We start from the raw sequence: 23882 nt of genomic DNA on the forward strand, positions 1-23882 counted from the left end.
CCTGAGCCTGGTGGCTGCTTCAGCATGTTTCAGCAGGCAAAGGGGGCTGAACTCCTCTTTTAGAGCCTGAAGGAGCATTAAATGCTCACAGCAGCCATCCCGGCAAGCGGGATGCTTCCAGTGGCATTCCCACAAGGGAATCGGGTACCTAGAAAACTGTTTTTCAAGTTACAAATGAGCTGGTAGGAATCCTTTGGAAAAAAGAAAAAGCTTACTACTATAATTGCAGAAAGCTGGTTTCAAATCCTCAAGATGCTGAGATAGCAGCAGAAAGCTGGGCAGAGCAGGGGGACCCCAAACTACAGCCAGCCTCTGACAGCATCTTCCCAAATGCGCCATGCAAGAGAGACACTGCCTCTGCCACATCCACACAGGGAGGAAAAAAGCAACCAGCCCCCCCAAAACAAAGGATGAAAAGAGCCCTTTTTCTGGCATCATCTTTTAGGGTTGGGATGAGATTGGTAAAACCACTGGGTCTGCCTAGAGAGGGACACTCGGGAGCTGATGAGCTCTCCTATGCTACAGGCAGAGGACAGAGCCAAGACAGAGGGGAGCAAAGTGCTCCCGCTCTGCTTGCAGACTTTTCAAACTTCAATCCTGCCAGATTCCTGCTGGGCAACTCTGTTCCGTCTCCGATCCAAAATCCACCCACAATTCATTTACAAAATTCTACAGAAAGCTAAAAAAGGATGAAAACAAAACCAAGGGAGCCCAGGGATTTAAGCAGCTGGTTTGCCACCACACCACCACTCGCGCAGCCCGTGGCGGTGCTGAGCTGGCCATGGCCATGGCCACGCTTGAGCCGCGCAGCCGGGGCAGGAGATGTGCGGCTGCCATCCCTCCGCTGCTGCCTGCGCCTCGGCTGCAAAACTTAGGGGCTTTCAGCTGGGATGAGCTGTCTGGGGTTTGTGTTCCCTCATGGTCGGGCCCTCACCAAACCCGGGGCAGGCAGCGGCACAGGTAAGCTCCGCAGGGGAATTACACAGCAGGGAGAAGCTATTACATGTAATCTGCAATTACAAGGTAACATTCAGTCTTAGGCTTCGGTATACAAATTATCTTCCCAACCTGACGGAGAAATGGCTGGTGCTGTCTAGAGAGACCAAGAAAGGGACATCTTGGCTAGATATGTTCCAAAGAGGTATGTTTCTCTGCACATTCACACCCTAAAATTAGAATATACTTTGATACATACTTCATTTATTTCCCCTGCTTAAAACAGGGCCTGTGCATTGCTCCACACTTACCAGAGCTTCTGCAGGGGCTGTTGCTGCTGCAGCCAGGCTTTGCTGATCAGCCTCCAGTACACATCCCCTGTTCTTCCCCTGCGCTAACTGGAGCTCGTATTTCAACCGAGCTGTGCTTCGTGAAGATTAAATAAAGAAGAAGGCCGAGGGATGGCAAACAGGGACTGAAGACAGCAGAATAACTCAAGATTCACAGTCGAGCATTTCCCTCCCAGGTGCCCTTGGAAGATCCCACAGCCCTCGCTGGGGATGTGCACGGAGCATTTCTGTACCGGCTCAGTGCTGCCAGGATGCCTGAGGGATATTGCTGGTCCCTGACACATATGGCCCACGCAGGGTACAGACAGACAGACAGATGCACTCATGGGGAGAAGGTATCTAAATCTGGAGGCAGATCTGCAGATCTCGGCCAATGTAAACACACCCCAGCACATGCTATAGAATGTAAATACTATTTGGCAAAGGATTACTGGGTTTTACTCTCTAGCAGGTAATAAAAGTTTAATCCAATCCAACGTTTGCAGGCAGGACTGGAACAGGTAAGTGAGATGCCTTAAGCTGCTTACTGGAAATGTCCACAATAGTCATAGTAACAGAGAGAAAAGAAATCCTCATGAGAGAATGATTTCTTGTCCATCACCGAATACTGCTGTGAGACACCTTCACTCGGGAGCTAGCAGCCGACGCTCAGGCTTGGGCTGAACGAAGAATTTCTCCCTTGTCATTGTCAGAAAATACCAATTATCCAGTGGCAAGACAGGAACATTTGCTCTTATTGAGCACTGACTGCGCCAACGCAGGACCTGGCACCTTCTACTCAAGTCACTGACCTCTAAACTAGGGAGTTTGAATGCCCCGGTGCTCTCAAACAGTCCGTGTGGGTACATGGACGGGAAAAACCACAAGGATGTGACTAAACCCTCCGGCCACAGTGCCCGACACCACCGCTACCTCAAATCACATAGTGATGCTTGGAGGCTTTCCCCCAAGGCGAGGTTGAGCATCGGAAGATCTTCTGACTACTGGGGGTTTGGGAGGGCTCGTGCCACCCTTGCTGGGATGGTGCTACTGCGACAAATGCATCCCCAGGGGGTCACTGGGCTGAGTGGGGAAGCTGGGCAGGGAGAGGAGGCCTCTTTGATTCAAAGAGGAAAAAGAAGAATGAAAATGCTTTTGTGCTCACAACAACAACAACGAGCAAAACCACGTACATTCATATTTGCACAACTACAAAAGAAAAAAATAATTACTTTGCATCACTTGGTACTCCAGCTCTCCCTGCCTTTCCACGCCTGTCCACTAACAGGGACCTCTGCAGACCCCTTACTGCCATACCACAGAGATGCGCGGGAAACAGTCGAGACAGAAAGAGGGATGCTCACAGGAATAGAGAAGCTGGGGCCGACACCACAGCTGCTGCAAGTCAGCACGGACTGAAGCCATGGCCCTTCTGCAGCTGGGGCCGTAACGGCTGCATTAGCTTCCACCAGGGAGGTTGCCCCCTTTCTAACAGAAGCAAATTCAAGCATTGTACAGCAAAGCTAAGACAGACGGGAAATGGCTTCTTTCAGAGCCAGACTCTGATCAAGCATACATGATTTAGGCTTTAACGTCCCAAAGAGCTTCCCTACCTTCACGGGATGTCAGAGTCACGCTATTAAACCGTTGTCCCCCGGATACACTGTGAGACAACAGGTCCCCACGCAGGGCAGCTGGTGGGGGAATGTGTTGGGAGCTCACGCCTGAGGATGGCAAATCCAGCCCCTGCAAGTGCATCGCACGCACCACTGTAGTCTCCAAGCAGAGCTGCTTTCTGCCTTGCGTCTCTCAGGTGTTTGCACGCTGCTGAGAGCATCAAGAGCATCAGGAAAACAACTGAGTGCTCACCGAGCAACCTCCTCTGCTACGTGCCCCCTGCATCGCGCTGCCTTGTTTCCCTCCCAGCACCTGCAGGACAAAACATCACGCTTCAGAAAAATTAAACCTGATAAACTTCTATTGGATGCTTTTCTTGGCTAAAGCAATCATGACCTTCCAGTAACATTTTCCTTCAAGTGTCAGTCCTGAAAATCCCCACGCCTGCTCTGCATGGCATGTCTTAAAAGAGCAAATCACTGCTCGGTGCCATTTGCAACCCCACAAGCAGGGTCTGACACCAACAAGTTTTTTCTTACAGACGAGGGTTGACTCATCTCTGACCAACAGCATTCCCTACCTGTGCCCCTGGGAATGGTAACACTGAGCTTGGAGTTAAAAATACATTTTGAAGCAGCAGCATGATGTTTATATGATGAATGCTCTTTATAAATGGCACTGCCATTAAGTAAGTCTTAACACTAATGTCACCGACTGCAGGTGCCACGATCTCTGTGCTCCAGCAAACCCAAATACTTCCATTAAGGCCTCCCTACGCAAGACAGATTAATACATGTCACTTAAAGCACAGTATTTCAGAAATTCTATCAACTGCAAACCAAACTGACTTCAACGTCTGAAAAGAAACGGAAAGCTGCACAAACCTGTGCCAGGAGGCATTTATGGGCCAGACTGAAAATCAGCAACCTGAAAGTGCCGAAAGGTCAGCTGCAAGGCAGCACTCCCACTGCATTTGGTGAAGCATAACCAAAGTATCAAAACAGAGGATGATTTGGGTAAAAACCTTTCCCCACCTGGACCCTAACAGCACTGCTGGTCAGCAGGAAACTCTGATGACGAGATGCAAAAACCACACACTTCCAATGGCCGGGTTCAAACAGCCTCTCCTACTCTTAACAGGAAAAGACACTCCAACACGTCCATCTCTTTAAAAATAACCCCCCAATTTAAGCTCCTCACAGACCAACAAATGCGAGTTTCCCAATAAATACCAGAGCTCTGCGTCAGCCATGGGTTGCCTTCTGGCCACCGAGCCACCAGCAGACACATCTACTGGGAAATCACGCAGCCGCAGCAAGCACCCACAGCCTCGTGCGGAGATGCTGGGCAAGACCACCACGAACCGGCTCTGGAGGAAATGCAGTGACATGCCCAGGCCACCTCGAAGACCTCACAGGCAGGAGGTTCAGGAGATGCTCCCCACGGCCGGTGCCCAGAGCCAGCCTTGGCTGGGGAAAGGCAGGCGGCACAGGCACCGGCTCGGTGCTTGCGGGAACTGGAAGCCCCATTGCAAACCCCCCAGCCAGGCTCTGGGCAGGCACTTTGCAAATGAACCCTCACTACTTACAGGCTGAAGCAATTCAGAGCAGCAACTAAAATATATATAAAGAAAAAGAAACAACTTCCCTACAGTCTCTGTGCTGGAGGCACCAAACTGAAGAGGAACAGGGTGTTTCGGAAGCAGGCAGGAAAACCCGATGCTGTGAATCAGCGTGGGTCTCTGCCTACTCACAGCAAGCAGAGGAGCCACAGCTTTGCTCCAGGTCAGCTTCACTGCCGCTCTTCGCTAAAAATGCGTAGAGAAATCCCAAGAGCGTAACTAAGTATTCATATTGCCTATATACTTGAATTAAAAATATATGGTGAATAAATGTGTGTATATAGCACTTACTACATATATATACGCACACAGAGTGTGTGCCTAGAGTATACACACATGTACTCACACAGTATATATTAACCTATATTGCTCAAGTATATATGCTATGTACAGCATATAGCCATACAAACGTAAAACACAGGTATTTATATATGTGTACAATAGAGACATACTAAGTATTTCTATGTAAACACTATACAATTATATGAACATATGCACACACTTGCACAGTAGAAGGGAATTTGTAGCCAAAATCTAATTGGGATGGGGGAAAAAAGACAAAAACCTACGTAGTAACACACACAACATAAGAAAGGTTGAAATTCCTAAGAAAACAAAGGCCTCAGAGAAACAAGGGGGGGGTGGGAGGGCTACGTTCTCCTTCCCTGCCCACCCCTCCTTGCAGGGCTGGAAACGCTTTTTGCATTTCGCCGTTTGGTGAATTTTTGTGCAACGAGAGGAACCGAGAGGGCACGGGGAGGGTCCTGCAGCGTTAAGGTGATCCCTGATTAGCAGCAGCCACGACCAGGTGAAACTCTCCAGCCAGCCGAGCAGGGACGCTCGGGGCAGCGCGGGTGGCTGACAGGTAACCCGGGCTTTCAGTGATGCAGATGCCCAGCCGAAGGGCATCCCACTAAGACATGTTCCTCCTTTTATACACACAGTGTTAAACAGCACAATGCCAGGGATGCTCAGAGACATTATTATCATAAGGCATTTAAAAAAAAATAAAAGACCCTTCAATTTTTCCCCACCCCAAAGGCCAGGTGCCAGAAGAGTGGGAGCTGTTGAGCAGCTTTAAGAGCCACTGCTTTGGGCTCATTAAGCGCTGTGGTGTTATATTATTATTATTACTATTAATTTTTTTTAACAAAGCCCCTACAGACCCCTTCCTGCCTTATGCAGTGAATGTCTCACAAGCAACACCACTGTGCAAGTTTGCACTGATCCCCACCGCATGCTGGAGTGCCCTTCCCCAGGGTTTGGGTTCAAGGTTCAACCAATTCTGGCTAAATTCAGAGTATCTCAGTTCTCACCAGCAAAGCAATGCAGGGAACACTCAAGGGAAAGCATCAAACTATCCCAAGTTGTCTGAAACAATGTTCTTGGTTCTCAGGGCAAAACGAGAGAGGAAATAAAAAGGTGAAGCTGAGGATGATGGGAGAGACAGAGAGTCCCTCAATGGCATTTTACACCTTGTGAATTTTTCAGGCTAACTTTCTCGTGCCAGGACATCAACCTGCTTTGTGAAGTTTTGAAACACCCCAAAGACTTCTACAGATTTCAGAAATTTAAGGCTGACTCCCTTGGGGAAAAAAGTGAAAAATTTAAATTAAAAAATCAGCCTCTAAAATAGCCTGAGTGCAAAGTTAAAAAAAAAAAAAACAACAAACCTGTTTTTTTCGCTTTCTCTTAAGGCTCAGTAAAGTTGTTGCTTGTTTCAAGTAATTCCTTACCATACATATCGCGGTCCTTAGAAAGCAGCACTAGCACACATGGAGAGCAGTGCATGTTGCTCTCTGATGCAGAAAGTGGCTAAATAGTAATTTTCCAATGGCTGACAAAACCCAGGAGCACAGAGAAGACCCTGTCCACGCACACAGGGAAAGCTCAGGCTCAACTCAGCCGACCAGAAAGCCTGGCTGGCAACTCAGTAGCTGTACACCAATGAATGTGCTGGTATCCCTCTCCAAAACAATCCTGCACAGTCCTACAAACACCCCAATCTGCCATCCCAAGGAGAAACCCTTCAACAATTTACGTGGGAAAAAGCTACTGACCACCCTGCTGCATCCATCAGCTCAGCCCACTGCGAACGACGTTGTGCAGATTCACACAGAACATCTCCGAGTGCTTTTAAATATTGCACCACACAGCCTGTGCTTGCATCCTTACGGCATGTGGCAGGAGACCAAAGCATCTTTCCAAGCAAACATCCAGAGACGCATGGTGCCACACCTGGAATAAACCTTCACTCCAGAAATCTGGAGCAAATATAACATATCATGGGGCAATTCTGAAAACCCATGTAAATGAACAGCAAAACATACTGTTTGGTAAAGTATTAAACATGTGCCTAAGTGTTTCTCAGCAGGGATGCTTTAACTCAGTTAGGTCCTACAAAGGAAAGTTACCCATGTTTTTTCCTGTGGATGCTCTGATTCCCTGTCTAGCTGCCATACAACAACCCACTGATGAAAAATCAGAAAGATTTGAAACTCAGTGTCTGGGTCCAGCAGCACCAGAAACCACAAATGTTAAGCTCAGCCATCTAGCACTGTGAATGGAGAACTAAACAGCGAGCTGTAAGTCAGTGCGTGTGTTTGCAAGTCCTACCCACCAGTATAAACCATGCCTGTGGCGTGATCTCAGGTGCTTGCTTACTGTCTCCAGATTAATGCAAAACCCTGGCTTAAACCTGCAAGACACAGCCTCAGGAAAATCATGCTAGAGGCTGTCTCTTAAGCAAAGCTGGAAAGCCCTCATGAAAACTGTAAGACCTGTAATTTCTTCATGTAAAAAATGAAATGGGAAGAAGTCTACAAATGCAAGGTATACTCGGGCTCCTAACTGTAAAAGCAGAGTCCCCTGCAGACGGCTTCTCCTTTTCACCACCCCTCACTGCACGGTCACAGCACGGTGCAGAACTGCTGGTACCTACATCTTGGGTGATGCTTGCTCTCCCAGCACCAGTCCCCGCCGTCCTCCACGGTGCTGGGAGCGGCCGCGGGCGCGATTCGGAGGCAGGTGCCACCACGGGCCCCGACGCAGGGCTCCCGCTGGCCTGCAGCTTTGGTGCAAGCCAGGAGCGAACACTCTCCTGCTGCCCCACGGGAAGAGCCCACATCACCTTCCCGCAACAGGACCAGAAGGAAACACCTCCAGTTTTATGCATTTTCAGCAGCGTTCTGCTTTCAAAAGGGCTGCCCGCTGAACCCAATGGAAAACCCCTGGGAGTCAAGACCCCAGCTGGCAACGATTTCCACCCTGGTGACGAAGGAGCTGTTGAAAAACTGCAGGAGGGTCCCAGCAGGGCTTGGGCACCTCCTGGCCCTGGTGGGGACAACCCCCAGCGGCTCCTGGCCGAGGTGGCCCAGGATGCCCAGGAGCAGCTACCCAGGGACCCCGGGCAATCCTTCGTGTCCCCGTGAATGTGTACAAAGTGGATGGGACAAAGCCCGAGGGGACAGGAGGAAAGATGCCTCCCTCCTCTTGCTGGCCCTGGATGACAAGGGCTTGGGGATGGCTCTGGTGTGGGGGTGAGGGGACAGCAGCTGCCTGGAGCTGGGGACATGGCAGGAGGACACTGGGGGCAGTGGGAGGCTGACTGGAGAAAACTGAGCTAAACCGGCCAAGTTTCAATGCAGACAGAAGTCTTGGTGACGCCGCCTGCCAGAAGGTGGGCCAGAGCAATGCTCCCTCTGCCCAGGCTTTCTCGGAGCAGCCAGGCTTTGACTGCAGGGAGAAAGGGAAAAGGGGAAAATTCAAACAACTGGATATTTGCCCCTTTTCCAACGCCAAACAGTTTTGTCAGGGGAAACAGAACCCAATTCTCATCCTATCTCAACATAGGCAATGACGGACAGTCCTCAGAAAGTCTGATGCGAGGAGACAAGCCAGCACGCGACGTCTTTTCTGTTTAATTCCACGTTTCATTTCGTTTACGGTTTTCCGGGTTCTCTCTGAGCAAGCGGCCCATCCATCCCAGCCGCGCTGCGAAGCTCTCGGCAGAGCGCCTGTGCATGCGGCCATACACGCTGCCGCGCTTTGGGGAGAGATGGGTGTCCCCTGGCAGCTCCTTCCACACCGAGAACGCAGGCAGGTTACACTTCACCTTGGAGCTGAACGTTAGGAAACCACCTGAACTCCCTTTCCTCCTGCCCCTCATTCATAAATTTAATAAAATAACAATAATAATAATAATTAAAACAAAGGCTTATTGGAGCTGTTTCTGCTCAACTTTCCACAGTCTCTTTTCATGTCACTCTCTGGAATCAGATTTTTCAAGAAATACTGTGAGAAAAAAAGAATAATAATAATAATAATTATAATAATAATAATAATAATTATAATAATAAAAAGCATCTGGAACCAGCTCAGAAGATTTCTAATGCTTTTCAGCTTGACTGACTTGGAGTGCGTTGACCACACCGTTTATATTTTCTTCAGGTACCTGCAAAAAAACAAAAAGAAAGGTCATGCTCTAGCAAAAGCCAGGCAGGGACGACGAGGAAAGGAGAGGGAGGAGATGAAGCCAGAACAGTCCCAAGCAGCCAGGTACTTTGCTGTTGGACACCTGAACTCCACTGAGAAAGGACTCCATCTACATGAGACACCCTCCGGTTCAAAAGCGTTAACCCACGGTAGAAGCAAACACTGTAAGTGAGATCTGGCTGGTTTGCTGTCTGTATGGTGGGTGCTGCTGGGGAGGCAACTGTTTGGGGGGTTTTCTTTCCTTCTCCTCTTCCTCTCCCTTCCTTTCCCTTCCTTTTGTTGGTAAAGCATTTGTACGCCAGGAGCTCGCTCATGCAAGCTGCCTGTGCTGATGGATTTATGTGGCTGCCTAAGGGCTCCACAAGGCTCTCCAGTTTAGGACCCATAAGTGTGGGTGGGGAGACCACGTCAGGTGACAGGGGAACATGTCCATCAAAAGAAGAAGAGAACTGCCAGTCTGCTTGTGGTGGGGGGTCCCAGATGGTGCAGCGTAGCACCTGAGCTTTCTTATCCAGTCTTGTGATGAAACTTAACCATAGAAGTCCATATACAAAATTATTGGTGGGTGTCTTTTCACACTTACTGCAAGAAAAAACCCTTGTAACAGAAAATGCAAAATATCTCAGAGCGGCTGTCATTGGTAGAAAAGAATATCACAAGTAAAGTTACATCAGACAGAAAAGAGGCGTCTGACCGTTACATAAACTCAAAGACAACACGCAGGGGACAGGCAGCTAACAGCTCTTGCAAAGTGGAGAGGGGACTGAGGGAAAAATAAATTATCTGTGAGCTGCTGCAAGAAGCCAAGATAATTCACGTTAAGTAAGTTGAAGAAGGGACTGTCTCCTCTGCGAGGTATTTGAGTCCTTGGCCAGGAGTACAATACCTGGATTCACTGGACACCCTCCAGAGCTCAGACAGTGGAAATACAACTGGACTGCGATTTCCTGCAAGGCTTTTAACAAAACTGAGGAAAAACCCCACGAGTAATAACAAGAAAAACGTTCAATTTTCCAATGGGAAGATGGAATAGGAGCAGCTAACTCTGATGATGTGTGAACAAAAGTCAGCTGGGAAAGGAAGAAAATAATTTTAAAACAACCACACAGCAAATTCTTCTGGGTTAGGAAGAAAACCCCAGCAAACCTCCACTGCAGGGAATAGGACTTTGAGACAGGACTCTCCACTGCCTCCCCTCCATCATTTTTCCCAGTACACTGAACACTGCAGTGGAGGAAGCTATATGACTCTTTGCCTCTCCAGAAGATAATGAGAAAAGACATAGGAATCAATTCTGCAAAACACATTTTCTTTCCTAGCCCCAGCGGATGATCAGTGGGTCTCTCCATATGCTCCTTCAGTGCAGTACAGAAGCAGGAGGAAGCAGAACCAGCCAGTTCTGGCCAACTGGCTTTGACCTCCACAGACCCACCTCCTCACTTAAATACAATGGGCTGATCCTTCATTCACGGCAAAATGCTTGACTTCCTTCATGTCAAGGAAATGGTATCAATCATACTGCAAACGTTTGGGCCAGATTTTCTCCAGGACAGATGTGCGAACAGTTTTGCTTTGTAGGACACATCCTAGTTCACCACCAGTGAAGAAGCCCTACCCTTCTCTGCCCCTTAGAAAAGATCCCTATCCCAGGGCAGCTGGTGCAACACGTTCACTTGCCAGCTAGAGGGTAGATCAAAGCATCTACCATGAAGGGAAAAGTAAAGCTCCCAGCTACATCCCAGACATAGCTTCGGCCTCATTAGATGCAAATGCTGGTGAAGAAGAGCAAGATATCTAAGCATGAGGCAGCAAGAGCAAAGCACGTGGAAAAGGGACTCTTCTCACTTGTTTTCTCTAGAGGGAGCTGGAAACCGTAGCTCTCTCCAGCCCGACCTTATGTCACCCAGGGGACACAGCAGAGACCTGGAGGTTCCCATCTCAGCGTTGCCTCCCAAAGGGATTTCTTCTCAAGCACGGGTCCTGATTTCCAGGGAAAACTTCTACAGCTACAGCATTGCAGGAAGACCTGACTATTAACACCCAGGTCAAATAAAAAATTAAGCAACAAAAAGATGCACAGGAGAAAAAAGATCAGGTCAAAGGGAACAACAAGCTTTTATAAAGCACTCTAAATTGTTCACAACAAGTACCGAACAACCTTAAAAAAAGGGAGGCTGTAGAGAATGGATTCAAGATGCACTTAGACCTTGAGAAATGTCACTAGAAGTCAAGGTGTCTGGGTAGCACAGTTAGGGAAAACATAACAAAATCTAGGTCAGGGTCTTGACCAACAAAACCAACCTAGAGCCAGCAAGCACACAGCCCAGCCTCCACGCCCAGAGCAAAGTCAAGCAAAGGAGGGCTTGAAATGCACCTTCCACACGGTGGAAGGATTTGACAGCTAGAATAGCACAGTCCAGATGAAAAGGCTTTTAAAACCATACAAAAAGAGAACAGCAAGTAGCAAGGAAAATGCTAAAATACTGATTTGAGTAAGGAAGATCTGCAGACCTTAGCGCATGGCCCAAATAATACCCTGCCAGCTGCGTGGAGGCAGGGCTCTGCTGGGCTCAGATGCAGCAGGATGAGACACTTTTAAAAGGCGGAGCTGCCTGCAGAGTCATCACAATTGTATGGCGCAATTTTTAAGTGAAATATCTATTTTACCTGTCAGGGCTTAGCTGTCCAGAAATTGCTTGACAACTAGAAGCACTCTGCACCTTGTGCTCTGCACAGAAAGCATGCACCTGGGGCTACAACAACAGGTAGGATTGTGAGGCAAAGCTAACAGTATTGATTTTAAAATGGTGTTTTATTAGCTTATCTTATCAGCACAGTTAATATTCAAGAAAATAAGACAAACATATATTACACTTTGACCTTTGCTATCTGGAATAATATTTACTTTTACTCTTTACACACATGACCTATAGGCTGCAAATGGTTCATACCAACTGTGAAAAACCAAAGTAATTAGCTGAAAAAAGCCTGCCTTGAACTCACTGGAGCTTTTACAGGTTAAAAGTAGGGCCTGTGCAGTGAATTTACAGTGATGAAAGGAGAATTATAATGCAATAAAGGGCACATTTAAGGAAAAAAACCCAAAAGCACAAAGCAGCTGAGTTTTATTAGCACATGGGCTACTGACTCCCTCCCTGAGGACTTGGGGAATGGGCTCCAAGTCAAATGCCATCATGTGTGTGGCTACAGGCATAGCAATTTTCCCTTTTCAGGGAAATTCCTCATTTTTGAGGGTGTCCTATAAAGCCAAAGGAAGAGCAGAGGTAGGCCTAGAAGGTAAAATACCCGCCAGTATAAAAGAGAAGAGAACCCTGCATGAATGGCAAGACGCTCATGCTGATGACTGTGCTGCATCTGCGTATGGGCACTCACGGGAACGAACATGGCAACAGCCTTCTCTGCTTCAAAATCACCTTCCCTTGCTGTGCTGCCAATTCATGCTATTTTATCAAAGGCCTACACCATGAGAAGGACAATGCAGGGACAGCAGAGCCGATCAGGACTCACAGATGGGTCTCAAAACGCAAAGCTTAGGGCCCTGCAGGTACGAAGAGATGAAGAAGGCAGGGGTCTGCTATTGGGAGACTCTCCAAAAAGTTCCCCCCACACAAAGGCACCCTCGTGTAAGTCTGGAGCCTCCGACTATGTTTGCAGGATAACAGAGAGGGTTTGTGGCCATTTCTAATAAAAGGTAGCGACGCGGTGGAAGAGACTGCCTGGGGAGGTCATGCAGCCTCCATCGCTGCAGGTCAGTAAGGACTGAGACCAGCCTTTTGCAAGAATGACGCTCCCTAACACGGCTTTGCTGTGGCGTAGGCCTGGGCTTGGTTCAGGAGCCTCTGACCCAGGGCAGTGACAGCCAGGAGGCTGGCGAGAGGTATCTGCTGGGCTATGTCAGAGCAAAGGCACTCCAACAAGCTCTCCAGATGGGAAATGATGTTCTCATCATGAGTTTTCTCCCAGGGAAAAGATCTCCCCTATTCCAAAGAAGCTGTCTTGATACTCACCAATGCGTGATCAAACTTAAAAGTACTGATGTAGTAGGCTGGGATGTCGGCTGCAGCCAAAGGCTCAGAAATCTGAGCGACAATTCCACATTCATCTGTGGGGAAGATAAAAATTCGGTTATTGTCTGAATGGCACCTGTCAGTCTCACAAAACTCCTGAGTCTTGCCAGCTCTGTCTCTCACAGAATCGGGCTCTTTGGGCCACCACAATAGACTGCACATTTGATTTTATTGCATTCTTTTTGTTACAGAGAATATAAATCCCCCAAAGGCACAAAACATTAGAACTGGAATGATTTTCAGAGGTCTAAAGAAAGGCAATTAATGACATTCAGGAAGGAAGCACCAAAAAAGGTCTCATGTACCCTTAAACTCCATTTTTCTCTTTAGTTGTTGCTGTTAAACACTTTGCCCTGCATCTCTGAGAGAGGAGATGCTGACTTGCTGGTCGGCCTGGACACATGGTTCCTAGACCACAGACCACCACAGCCCCTGAGACAGGATTTCACGCCAATTTAAATGGTTCATCTGTCCTGTTCATTGCAGATCAACGGTACATTGTTTCCAGGTGAAATCTGAGTTTGACTGATGCAAACTGAACATTTCAAATTGATTATAAGCTAACATATTCAAACATCACATATTCAGGGGACTGGCAGGTGTCCTGATGTCCCATCAATAACATATACCAGGCCATTTCTACATATTTTGTGTCTAAGATGCATGAAGAGAAGGTGTGTGAAAATTTCCTTCTTGCTACTTTTGGTTGTCTGGTGTAGAAGTTGCAATTAAATATAAAAATCGGCCAAATATTTTTCAGAAATGTTCTTGAAGCCTGTATTTTGTAACTGTTTCAGAGACCATGGGAAGGAGCCCCAATGTTTTCTGAAGATCAGGCCTTTGTTGCAGTATTCAGATCAGATGCCTTAAAATTACAGGGGACATAAAAATAATAAGTACACTTCGGCAGACATGAAGCACTTGCTCCAATATTCTTTTGAGTAGAGAAAACGTTTGCAGCACTGGATGTGAAACAGGTCTATGAACAGGACTCCCACTTGGACTGCTATAAATCCATACTAAATCGACTACAGCCACAGAGTTGCCCGAGGACGGCACTGGAGTACGACAATGCCTTCTCACCACAAATTTCAGTAATCTACAACGCACTCCCATGCCATCTTTTTGTCCACTTTTTCTCTTTGTACAGAGACCCAGCTGTAGCTACCTCCAAAGTCCAGCAGATGACTGCAATTTAGATGGAGCTGTCAAGCATGTAGCACTTTCAAAAGTATATTTAGAAGTCTGACTTACTAGGTAGGAGTCAGACTCCTCCTGTTTGAAAATCTCAGCTTGCAAAGTCATGTTAAGCTGCTGGCTCTTAAAAAGCCTCAGCCTCAGATGGATTTTTCCATCATCCTTGAAGGCCCTGAGGCAACTGACTACCTGCGCACCAACTGATCCCCCAAATGTTTACCTACCAAAGCCAAGAGGCTGCCCACCAATCCGCACCATCTTCCAGAGTTCGCCAGATGCACTTGTAAACAACAAATTATTAGGAAATCTGTAAAAGAAAAGGAACACCAAACATGGCAATTAAAACACAGCAGTGTGTCAGATTCTGCCTGTGGGGATGCTGCTGTTCCTGTACCCCTGTGCTGCTTGAAGCCAACAATAGCAGCGGCAGCAGCTCGGTGAAACTGAGAAAACTCAAGGCAAGTGGGAGAGCTGCCCCTGCCTGCCTCTCCAGGTGTCCTATGGTAAATCAGCATCTGATGCTGGAAGTGTGCATAGGCACCCAGAGAGGCACAGAAAAAGATTTCTAAGAAACAGGCCATGCCCCAGCTTTATAAATGTCGAGACTGTTAATCTGAAGGCTTGATTTGAGCTGCCTTTAGAAACACCTAGGGACAGAGTATGTCTCCACACCTACTCTCTTAGAAATGTGAACGGTGACCACTGGTTTTGTGTCTGAGCATCTCCAGTACTTCCTTCCATACCATCCCTGGGAGGTCCCTGGGATCCCTGCAGAGATCCCCATTTCTTAGCAGGGGAAAGAAGACCGGTGGCTGAGAGACTTGCCCAAGGTCAAGAAGGCAATCTGTGACAGAGGAGGAATTGGCTGCCCAGGTTCCCCAAGTACCAGGCTGCCGTGCCAACCCTCTAGCCTCTCCTGAAGGCAGACAGAGGTTTACTCCAATTAAGGTCGAAGAAACTTTCAAGAGGGCAATTAATAGTTTGCAAAACAAGTCCCTAGGGCAGGCAAGAATCAAAACCAAACACTGCGCTGCGTGTCAAAAGCAAATCTATGCACTGCATCTCAGCGCAGCATCCAGTCTAGCCTCCAGACCTCAGAGACTTCTGTGATGTGAAGCTGCAGAAGTACACATACACACACACAAACAGGCTGATATTTGCTCCCTAGCTAACTTTCTCCTTGCCAGACAAACAAGTCATGGGCTCCCACTGCACAGGGATGACTCAATACATTATCATCACAAGGAGACTCCCGCACGAAGCCCAGCCATGTGTAAAAGCAAAGCGGGAGGACAGCATCGCTGGAGTCCCCACCCTACTTTTGGCCTTTAGCAGTAAAACTTCAACCACATACACCAAATCGTACACCAGATTTTTGGGGGTTTTGCTCTTAAAAGCACAACTAATGAACAATGGAATAAAAATGTCAAAATCACTTTGCTCCAGTGTTCCTCTTTCAAAAGTGAGACAACCTCACATTACGTTGGCTTGTGATTTCACTGAGGGCTTGGACAGACGAGCCCAAAATTCAGGAGCTGGAACTAACATGCCAGACTTCACTCAGAAAAGTGACAGGGTGTACAGGCACATGACACCCATGCAATGAGGCTCCCAAGAATTAACATGGAGGAGCTTAAGCTGCTTCCTGCTCCTTTGAGAACATCCCAGGTGCTTTTTTGGGGTCCAGGAGACCCTAAGACCAAAGCTCACCTCTGCTGTGTCTGGACATCCATGACCAAGGAGATGTAACCCTCAATGAGAGAAAAGGAGAAAAAGCGAATATGTCCCGAGTCTTCGTTGCCCACCACCGAGTCTTTTACTCTGAAGAAACAGAACAGAACAGCATTGACTGTGGCTAGAAGAGCAAAGGAGGGCTTTTAAAGCAGATACAGCCAGTGAAACCAGAAATGTTCCTACACTGACTTAGGGAAGTGACATTGAGTCCTGTCACATTATACTGCTTTTCATTTTTTTTGATTTTGCAGGGCAAAAAAACGCCAGGCCCCACAATTGAGAAAACTCTCCCATCCCTGCCCCAAGGTGCTCTTGCAGGACGCTGTGGGCCAGGAGCCACAGGCACCAATGGGTAGCAGCACAGCCAGCTGTACGTCCTCCGGTCATACGTGGAAACCCAGCACGTTGATCACATTGCTACTCTTAGCTTAAATCTGAAAAGGCTCAGCTTTCCAAAGCCAGGAGGTGTCTTTGGACACCCTCAATCTTCTCTTTGGCTTCCACCTGCCAGGACGACCCTCTTGAGCCTGTGAAACCTCCCTCCCTGCGTGCAGAGCACCTCAGCAGCATAAGGCCACAGCAGATCCCTGGCATCCTGGAGAAGCAACGTGAATGTGTGCCTCCAGATGCCAGCCACTCCTCCCCGGGAGCTTGCCTCCCTGCCGGGACCTACCCATTGGAGTAAAACATGACATCCATTAGGAGCGTAGCAACAGTGGGAAGGGTATCTGGATCCAGGCTGGTGACGCAGAACATATTACTCGGACTTGAAAGGGGATGAATGACAGGCCTCTGAACTGAAAGAGACACAGAGACACACACAACTATGAAGCCACGTCTGCAGCAGGTTCACGTCCCACCAGACGTGTTATCCATGCACTGGCAGCGGCCACAGAGAAAACCGGCAGTGTTTGGGAAGGAAGCTCCTCATTGCTGAAGCCCTGCTGGCTCTCAGACAGGGACGAAGGAGCCTGACGACAACCTGCTCTTGCCGTGTTCTCCCTGGGGGATAGGGTGAGATCATCCCGAGAACCCTGCCCTGCACGAGGGCACAGGACAGCTCTCTGCTCATAGGGGCTCTCAGGCCATTGCATGCATCCACATGAGACAAGGGGCAAGCTAAAGGAGGTGCCAACACAAACTGAAAAGTAGAAATAAATTCAGGCTTCCACCATTTAAAAGGCAGGGCTATGGAAGGCATTTCTCCAGCTGTGGTTGCTGGCAGTGTACGCTCTTTTCCCTCCTTTCTGGGGGCCTATTTTGCCGTAATATCCACAAAAATTAAAAACCAGCTGCCATGCAGCAGCTTGGCAAACATGTTGCAGCCAGTGGCTGTGAAGCAGCCAGTGTTTAGGCATTCAACTATTAAACAGAGCAACACAGCAAATTGCATACCTGTGCATAAGCAGCGAGCATTTCACTGTGCCCTCCTTTATGCTTTTTGTTTAAGGCTCGTTTTCTTAAGTGAGATTATTTATAGCTATTCAAGTGACGAGGCTGAGTGGCACTTCATAATACTGATCCCTGCTTTGTTTGGTTAAGGGCAGAAAATTTACACACAGGTGTGTAGGTAAACATATGTATTTAAGCAGTTCCTTTTCCTGATTGTGCCCTTTGCTTGATGCTTGTTTCTCTAGACTGGAAACATCCTAAGGTTCTGTACAGCCCTGGGCTCACTGTGGTCTTGATCCTGACTGGTAGCGAAGTGTGAAAGTTGAATAACACTATTCTCTGTGCATCAATCACTGTAATACTTAAACAAGCTTTTATATAAGCCATTTTCCTTTGAAATGTTGGAACATGGAAATACGGGCTACAGACAATGTTATTTTTGCAACTGAAATGAACTGTACTTTAACCTTCCGTCCTACAAAAGGCATGTCTCCTCTGGAGATGTGAAACTAGCATTAAAAGGCTCAAATTCAGCAAAGCTCATCAGCACTGCTCAGAAAGTTAAGCACTTACTCAAATCCTTGTTTGAACTGGGATAGGCTCAGGCATGTGTTAAGATAGTTTATTATCTTACAACAGGATAAACATTCACCAAAATGTTGAAGGAAGGTGGGAGGCAGACACTCACCCCCATGTGTCATGGAGACCGGCTCCCTGGCAAGCCGAGCCCATGCTGGTCCTTACCTAGTTTTGGTTTGACAAATCCATTTGTTATCCCAAGGTCGTCGGCAGCCACTGTCTCCCCATTCACTACTCTGAGGATGGTGAACTCAGCAGCCAGCGTGTGCATCACAAAGGGCAGGTCTCGTTCACGTACCTGAAGTTGACAACAGGATTAGCTCGTGACAGTATGCACCAGAAGTCAGAATACACTGCAGTGGAGGTTACGTATTCCCAGGGCACAGAAAAGTGGACGCATCACTCCTGCTTGAGCCAGCAGGCGTGTAAGGATAATTACCATCTGGATGTGCATCCAGAGAAGCACATTTGCTGATACAACTGCAAATATCAGTAGGATTAAGCACCACAGTGCTTTTAAGACTGTGGAAAGAGTGTGGAGGCTTCTAAGAGGGAGACGTTTCACCTCTTTTCCAGCATCCCTTCAAGAACTCAGCACGGCTTGTTCTTCAGCCTTGTTTCCTGAGGAAATAAAGCTTATGTGGTCGTGCCTTGTGTGCGTGCACACGTGTGTGTGTGTGAGACAGAAAGACTGTCTGTCTATCCCCAAAACAACTTTGGAGCCTCTTGGTCATCATCAGCCAATCTGACAGCAGACACAATCTTCCTCTAACTCTCAGAAAACCAACGTCTGAGTGATGGTGGGAAATGCTGCCAGTGCCTCCATTAAGGGAGAGACTGCAGTGTGGGCTCAGCACTCTCATTAGACACCAGATAACCCATACCAACAAATGCCTCATCCCATGGGAAAAGCTCCTGAGATGTCAGAGAGCCTAACTACAAGGCACGGAGCTCTGGGGAAAGCAGACTTTGGTGCTTCTGCTGTTCCTCAAACAACTTGTTCCCAGAAATGTCATTAAAACTGTCCAAATGAACTTTCATTTGGTGGCAGGTAACTCTGCCTGGACCTCTCATGTCCTCTTACCAGGATGAAGTCCGTCTGATAGGTGGAGAGCATGAACACTGAGATGTTTTGGTCAGCTAGTGGTGCTATTACTGACTTGGCAATTTTGGTCACTCCGATGGGTTGGGAGCCGGAGAAGCCACCTCCACCAGACACCACATTGAGGGCAAGCCATGTTGCATCGGCCACGCTCAAGTGTTCCGAGGAAGGGAGCTCTGCAAAGAGACAGAGGGGGAGGACAGAGGTTTGTTTTAGAGGCAGAGAGAGCCAGGTCCACCATCTGGTCCGTATGTGGTTAGCACAGACCTCAGTGCAAGGAAGGAGATGAGCCCGCTTATCCAGCCAACCTCCCAGGCTTCCCGCGCTGCTTCACGGGTTGGTACCGTGCCTCTTTTCAGATACACTGATTGCATCAACTTCCACTGCGGGATTCATACAGATTTTCAAGGACAACACAGGGAACTACATGAGCCTCAGTGATTCGCTCGGATGCCAGTGACCAGCACTGCTGACTTCCCCATGTGGAAACAGCCCGAGGTCTTTGACTTAACTCGAATCTCTTCTATCGCACAATTTCTCCAAATACTTTACTCAAGCTTTTCTGGTCTCTTTTGTTTCCTTTTTCCTGCTGTAAAACCAAATCTTGTTCTCCTGGACTTGAGATGGAGTTTGACAAAGCAGCCTGGGCACTAGCCCAAGACTTTGGTGATGCAGAGCAGGTACCCTATGCATCTGCAGGCTGCTGCCTCTATCTCTAAAGCAGAAGACAAGAGCCACACAGCTCTGTAAGGGATGGATGGTATAACATATACACTAGAAATTACAAGGTGATCACATACTATGATAATGGAAATCTTTTTAAGAATAAGCTGGTTCCATTCCATTTGCTTCTAGTCTATTATCACTCAGTAGTTAAAAATCTACAGCTAAACCATTTAATACAAATTACTGTTGTAAGGAAACCTTAATGTATTAACAGCCCAGATGCAGACCCTGCAATGAAGGCATAAACTTCTCTAAGATTCTCTGGACTTTGGATTTTGGTTTGGCAAATTATAGAAACAAACAGTTCAGATCCAGACTTACAAATGCATAATCCCAGTTAAATCTACGTGGCGTAAGGAACCTGACCTCAGATGCAGATCCAGCCAGCAAAGACACAGCGGAGGTCCCAGCGGAAACCTACACACTTTGCTTAGAGGTTAGATGCAGCCCAGCAGTCTGAAAGCATCAATCCCAGTATTGCTGCTCTTGCAGTCAGTGCCCTGGCACCACAGGCAAGCCACTTCATGTCTCCATACCTACGTTTCCTACTCTGTCCACCCACTCCTGGCTCCTCCATACAGTATCCTTTCCTTCTCCTTCAGTGAGACCTTTGGGAGCTGTTTCTGTACAGCTCCAGACACCATGTAATAAATTCATAACCTCACACCCCCTGAATCGCCAGGCACCACTGCTGTGAGACAACAGCAGCGCTGAAAACCCAAAATGAACTGAATAACAAATACTGTTCATTTTGCTCTCCTCAATAACCTCAATTGTGTGTGGCATGAAAATAACCCTGAGCAAACACACTGCAAACAGTGGGGACACTGAGGGTTCTGCTTCTGCATTTTGATGTTTAGCTTCATAGGCCAATGTTTCTTTTTTACTGAACAATCAGAGCTTACACAGAATGAAAACTAGACACTGGGGAGAGGGGGTAAGTTTGTGCATTAATCAACAGCATGTTACCTCAGAGAGACCACTGCAAGTTGCTTGCAGAAAATTATTGCAGCAAAATACCATTTTCTGATCAGACAGTCCTTTGCATGAGAAAAGCACCCCCAAAACAAAGCTTACTACATCAATTGGCATGGAGAAGCTAGGGCTCAAAACAACTGCTGCTGATCTAATAAGCAGCTGACGTCTTTTTTTCCTTTATTCCCACCTCTGCTCCTTGCCTGTGAAATAAATAAGAAGGGGAAAAAAAAAAAAAAAAAAGACGCGTTCCTTCTTTGGACATGTATTTGCTCCCTGGCAGCACGGAGCAGGCAGGCGCAGGCGAGGCCACCTGCACGTCATTGGTATTTACACTTCCATTTCCCACATCCCAAAGCCATTAAAGCAGCCAGGCAACTGAATCACAGAAAGGTCAAGTGACACCTTTCCTCTCTGCAAACTCGTCCCCAAAAGCCTCTGGCAGCGTGGCTGCCCCAGTAACTGCGCCAGCTGCACAGGATGCACGGGCAGCTCCGCGTGCTCCGGGGCCCTGTGCTCGTCGGCCTGTCCCACCCGTGTGCCCAAGTCCGCTAATGACTCATTACCAGCAGCGAGAAGAGATCACAACTCGTTTCCCTCTCTATAAACGGAGTAGATGATATTCCTGCTTTGTATGGGTGACATGGGCCTGGCTGCAGGTCATTAAATACCAGTTTAAAAACTATTTTGGGTCAGGGATGTGATGGAAGATGCAGTATTTCACGGTGAACGGAGGCATTATCACATTTCACTATAGCAGCAGCGGTGCTGGAGGAGCTGCCCCAAGAAGACCTCGTCAACCTCTTACTCAGGGGGCAGGAAGGCTGATTTGCCCGTTGCATTTGTAATTACTGGAAAGCGTTAATCGTGTTTGGGTTTTATGTGTTTAACAGGCCCTATGAAGTGTGACAGGGGCCATTGCATTTGCTTAAGTAACCTGCTTCTCATAATTCAATTAACTTTGCAAAAAATATATAGAAAGTGACTGAAACAAACCCAGGCTAGAGGCTCAACAAATTCATCTAAATAGCATCAAATAAGCCACGTGGGAAGGTGCTTTGCCCAGGAAGCTGTTAAATGCAGTAAACCCAAGGAGAGCTGAGAACACCAGACGTAACATTAACGCAGACTCAGTGAGGCAGAATAAGGTAATAAATAAAGAGCAAAATGAGGAATCGCCCCTGTTTCAGCAGCAACCCGCCAAAGCTCCACCACTCTCCACCACTTCTCCTACTACTAAATCTCATGCAGTTCTACTCCAGGAAATGCTTTATGATCACTCTAAAATAGATGCAAGATACCATGCCACTTATTGCTTCTGGAAACAACACACCCACTGGTACCTACTGTAAACCAGTAATAGTACACCAGCAATAATTATATCAAAATGCATCATTCTTATCCTGCAGGACAGCAGAGCTCCTGACACCCCACAGCTTCAGCACCGCAGCATCCCCCGTCCTCGCACTGCGAGATCGGCGCAGAAATCTCTCGACTGGGCTCTCAAGATCCTCTTGCAACTAGTTTATCAGAGTGCAGGTCATTCCCGCTTCTGATCACAGGGGACATGTCACCTCTGGCTGAGAAGGATCTCTAAGAAGTCAGAGACTTGGGTATTGTTGATTATAATCAGGGTCTTTGTCTTGAATTTGCATTGCGGTGAAGCCTTTAGACTTTTGTGTTTTTGCTGTGTAACACTTTGCAGACCTGCTGCCAGGAGCTGGCACCCAGGAGTGGTTCAGCTGCCCGCAGGCTCCGTAACCATCGTTTGCCGCCCATCATCACACAGCATTCATCTTGCCTATGATTTTGCCTGGCAGCGTAACGCTAGGTACCAATCGCTGGTGGCCTCCAGTAGCCCATGGTACGGCTCTCTCTGTTGGCACAGCAGTCTTCTCTCATCCAAAATTCTCCCCGCTGCATGAAATTTGCAGTGCCACCAAGCAGACAGACAGGTGCCATGTGGGACACGGCACGGGACACAGCACCCACCGAAGGAGATATCAAACAAATGCCAACCCCTGCTCAAACCAAACCCAACAAACACGTGTCAAATAAGGTTTAGGGCATAAGTTAAACTGCTTATTTGCACCATGGGTGATTTAAAAGGTCAGAGGTCTGTCCAGAGCCTCGCTGGCCCATTTGGCAGGTACAACTGCAGCAAAGCAGCCTCCATGCACATGTCATCCTGGGACACGAAGTGGTGAATATCATATCAGCCATAATTGGCTCCTGAACTCAAATAATCAATACCATTTCCAGTGAGGACAACAAACGTTGGCCGAAACCCAAATAAGGATTGAATTGCTGCCGCTGGAGCACTACGAAATACTGTAAGTACTGTGAGCTGGTGCTCCACGCGGCAGTCTTAAAATACCTTTGGGAGGATGCCGGCCAGATGATGAGCTTCCAGCTCATGGGTCTTTGCAAGTAGCCAAGGTGGTCACACAAAGCAGGGGAGGAAAATCTCCTGGTTTACAGCTCTGACCAAAGAGTCAGCCCGACGGTGGGGGTGTGTACAACGGTGGGAAAACAGCAACAATTTTCTGCCTCTGTTTTCCACCCTGGGGACCCCTCAGTCTCATGCACCCTGTACAGCAGGAGGCAAAGCACTGGGAGAGAGTCCTCCCCCTCCGGAAGAGCATTGGAAAATGTGCAAAATGCTCTAAGAAAGTGCAACACCACCAGAACTTTTTTCCCCTTTCTGCACCTAATTTAAACGGGTTAAAATTTCTCATAAAAGGGTTATAGTTAAGGGGGGAATAACTGGAAAATGCACAGCTGCATAGCAGAAACACATCTCACCTACCCACGTTGATATCTGGATCAGTGCTGTGGAAAGCACTGCCAACCAGGGACTTATTCCCTTCCTCCAAAAGGATACCCTGTGAGTTGTTTTCTGTGGACCTCATTCCAACTTAACAGCAATCACATACCCACTAGAGGACACCTATTAGCTTTCAAGTGAAACTGTAGATATATGATGGATTTATTGTAGTGCTTGGAGAGAAATGAAGGTGCCTTCCACTTCTCTTCACCTGGTTTGTTTCTTTGGTGTGGTATGTTGGATTATCTCCTAAGTGCTTATCTTC

At 47.7% G+C, this 23882-nt stretch overlaps 1 protein-coding gene across 2 annotated transcripts in view; it reads right to left on the bottom strand.

Moving 5' to 3' along the window:
• Positions 1–2418: 2418 nt before the first annotated feature.
• The window catches only part of CASTOR2 (cytosolic arginine sensor for mTORC1 subunit 2), a 131284-nt gene continuing 109820 nt past the window's right edge, over positions 2419–23882 (bottom strand). For both annotated transcript variants that reach the window (XM_052804969.1, XM_052804970.1), the window contains 7 exons: positions 19072–19265; positions 18153–18285; positions 16690–16813; positions 15993–16103; positions 14507–14589; positions 13026–13120; positions 2419–8956 (listed from right to left, as the gene is read on the bottom strand). In XM_052804969.1, coding sequence (XP_052660929.1) covers positions 8891–8956; positions 13026–13120; positions 14507–14589; positions 15993–16103; positions 16690–16813; positions 18153–18285; positions 19072–19265 — 806 coding nt within the window. In that variant the 3' untranslated portion in view covers positions 2419–8890. The remainder of the gene's footprint in view (positions 8957–13025; positions 13121–14506; positions 14590–15992; positions 16104–16689; positions 16814–18152; positions 18286–19071; positions 19266–23882) is intronic.

Source organism: Harpia harpyja, chromosome 12 (assembly GCF_026419915.1).
Source record: "Harpia harpyja isolate bHarHar1 chromosome 12, bHarHar1 primary haplotype, whole genome shotgun sequence".
In the NCBI taxonomy this organism is placed as follows: domain Eukaryota; kingdom Metazoa; phylum Chordata; class Aves; order Accipitriformes; family Accipitridae; genus Harpia; species Harpia harpyja.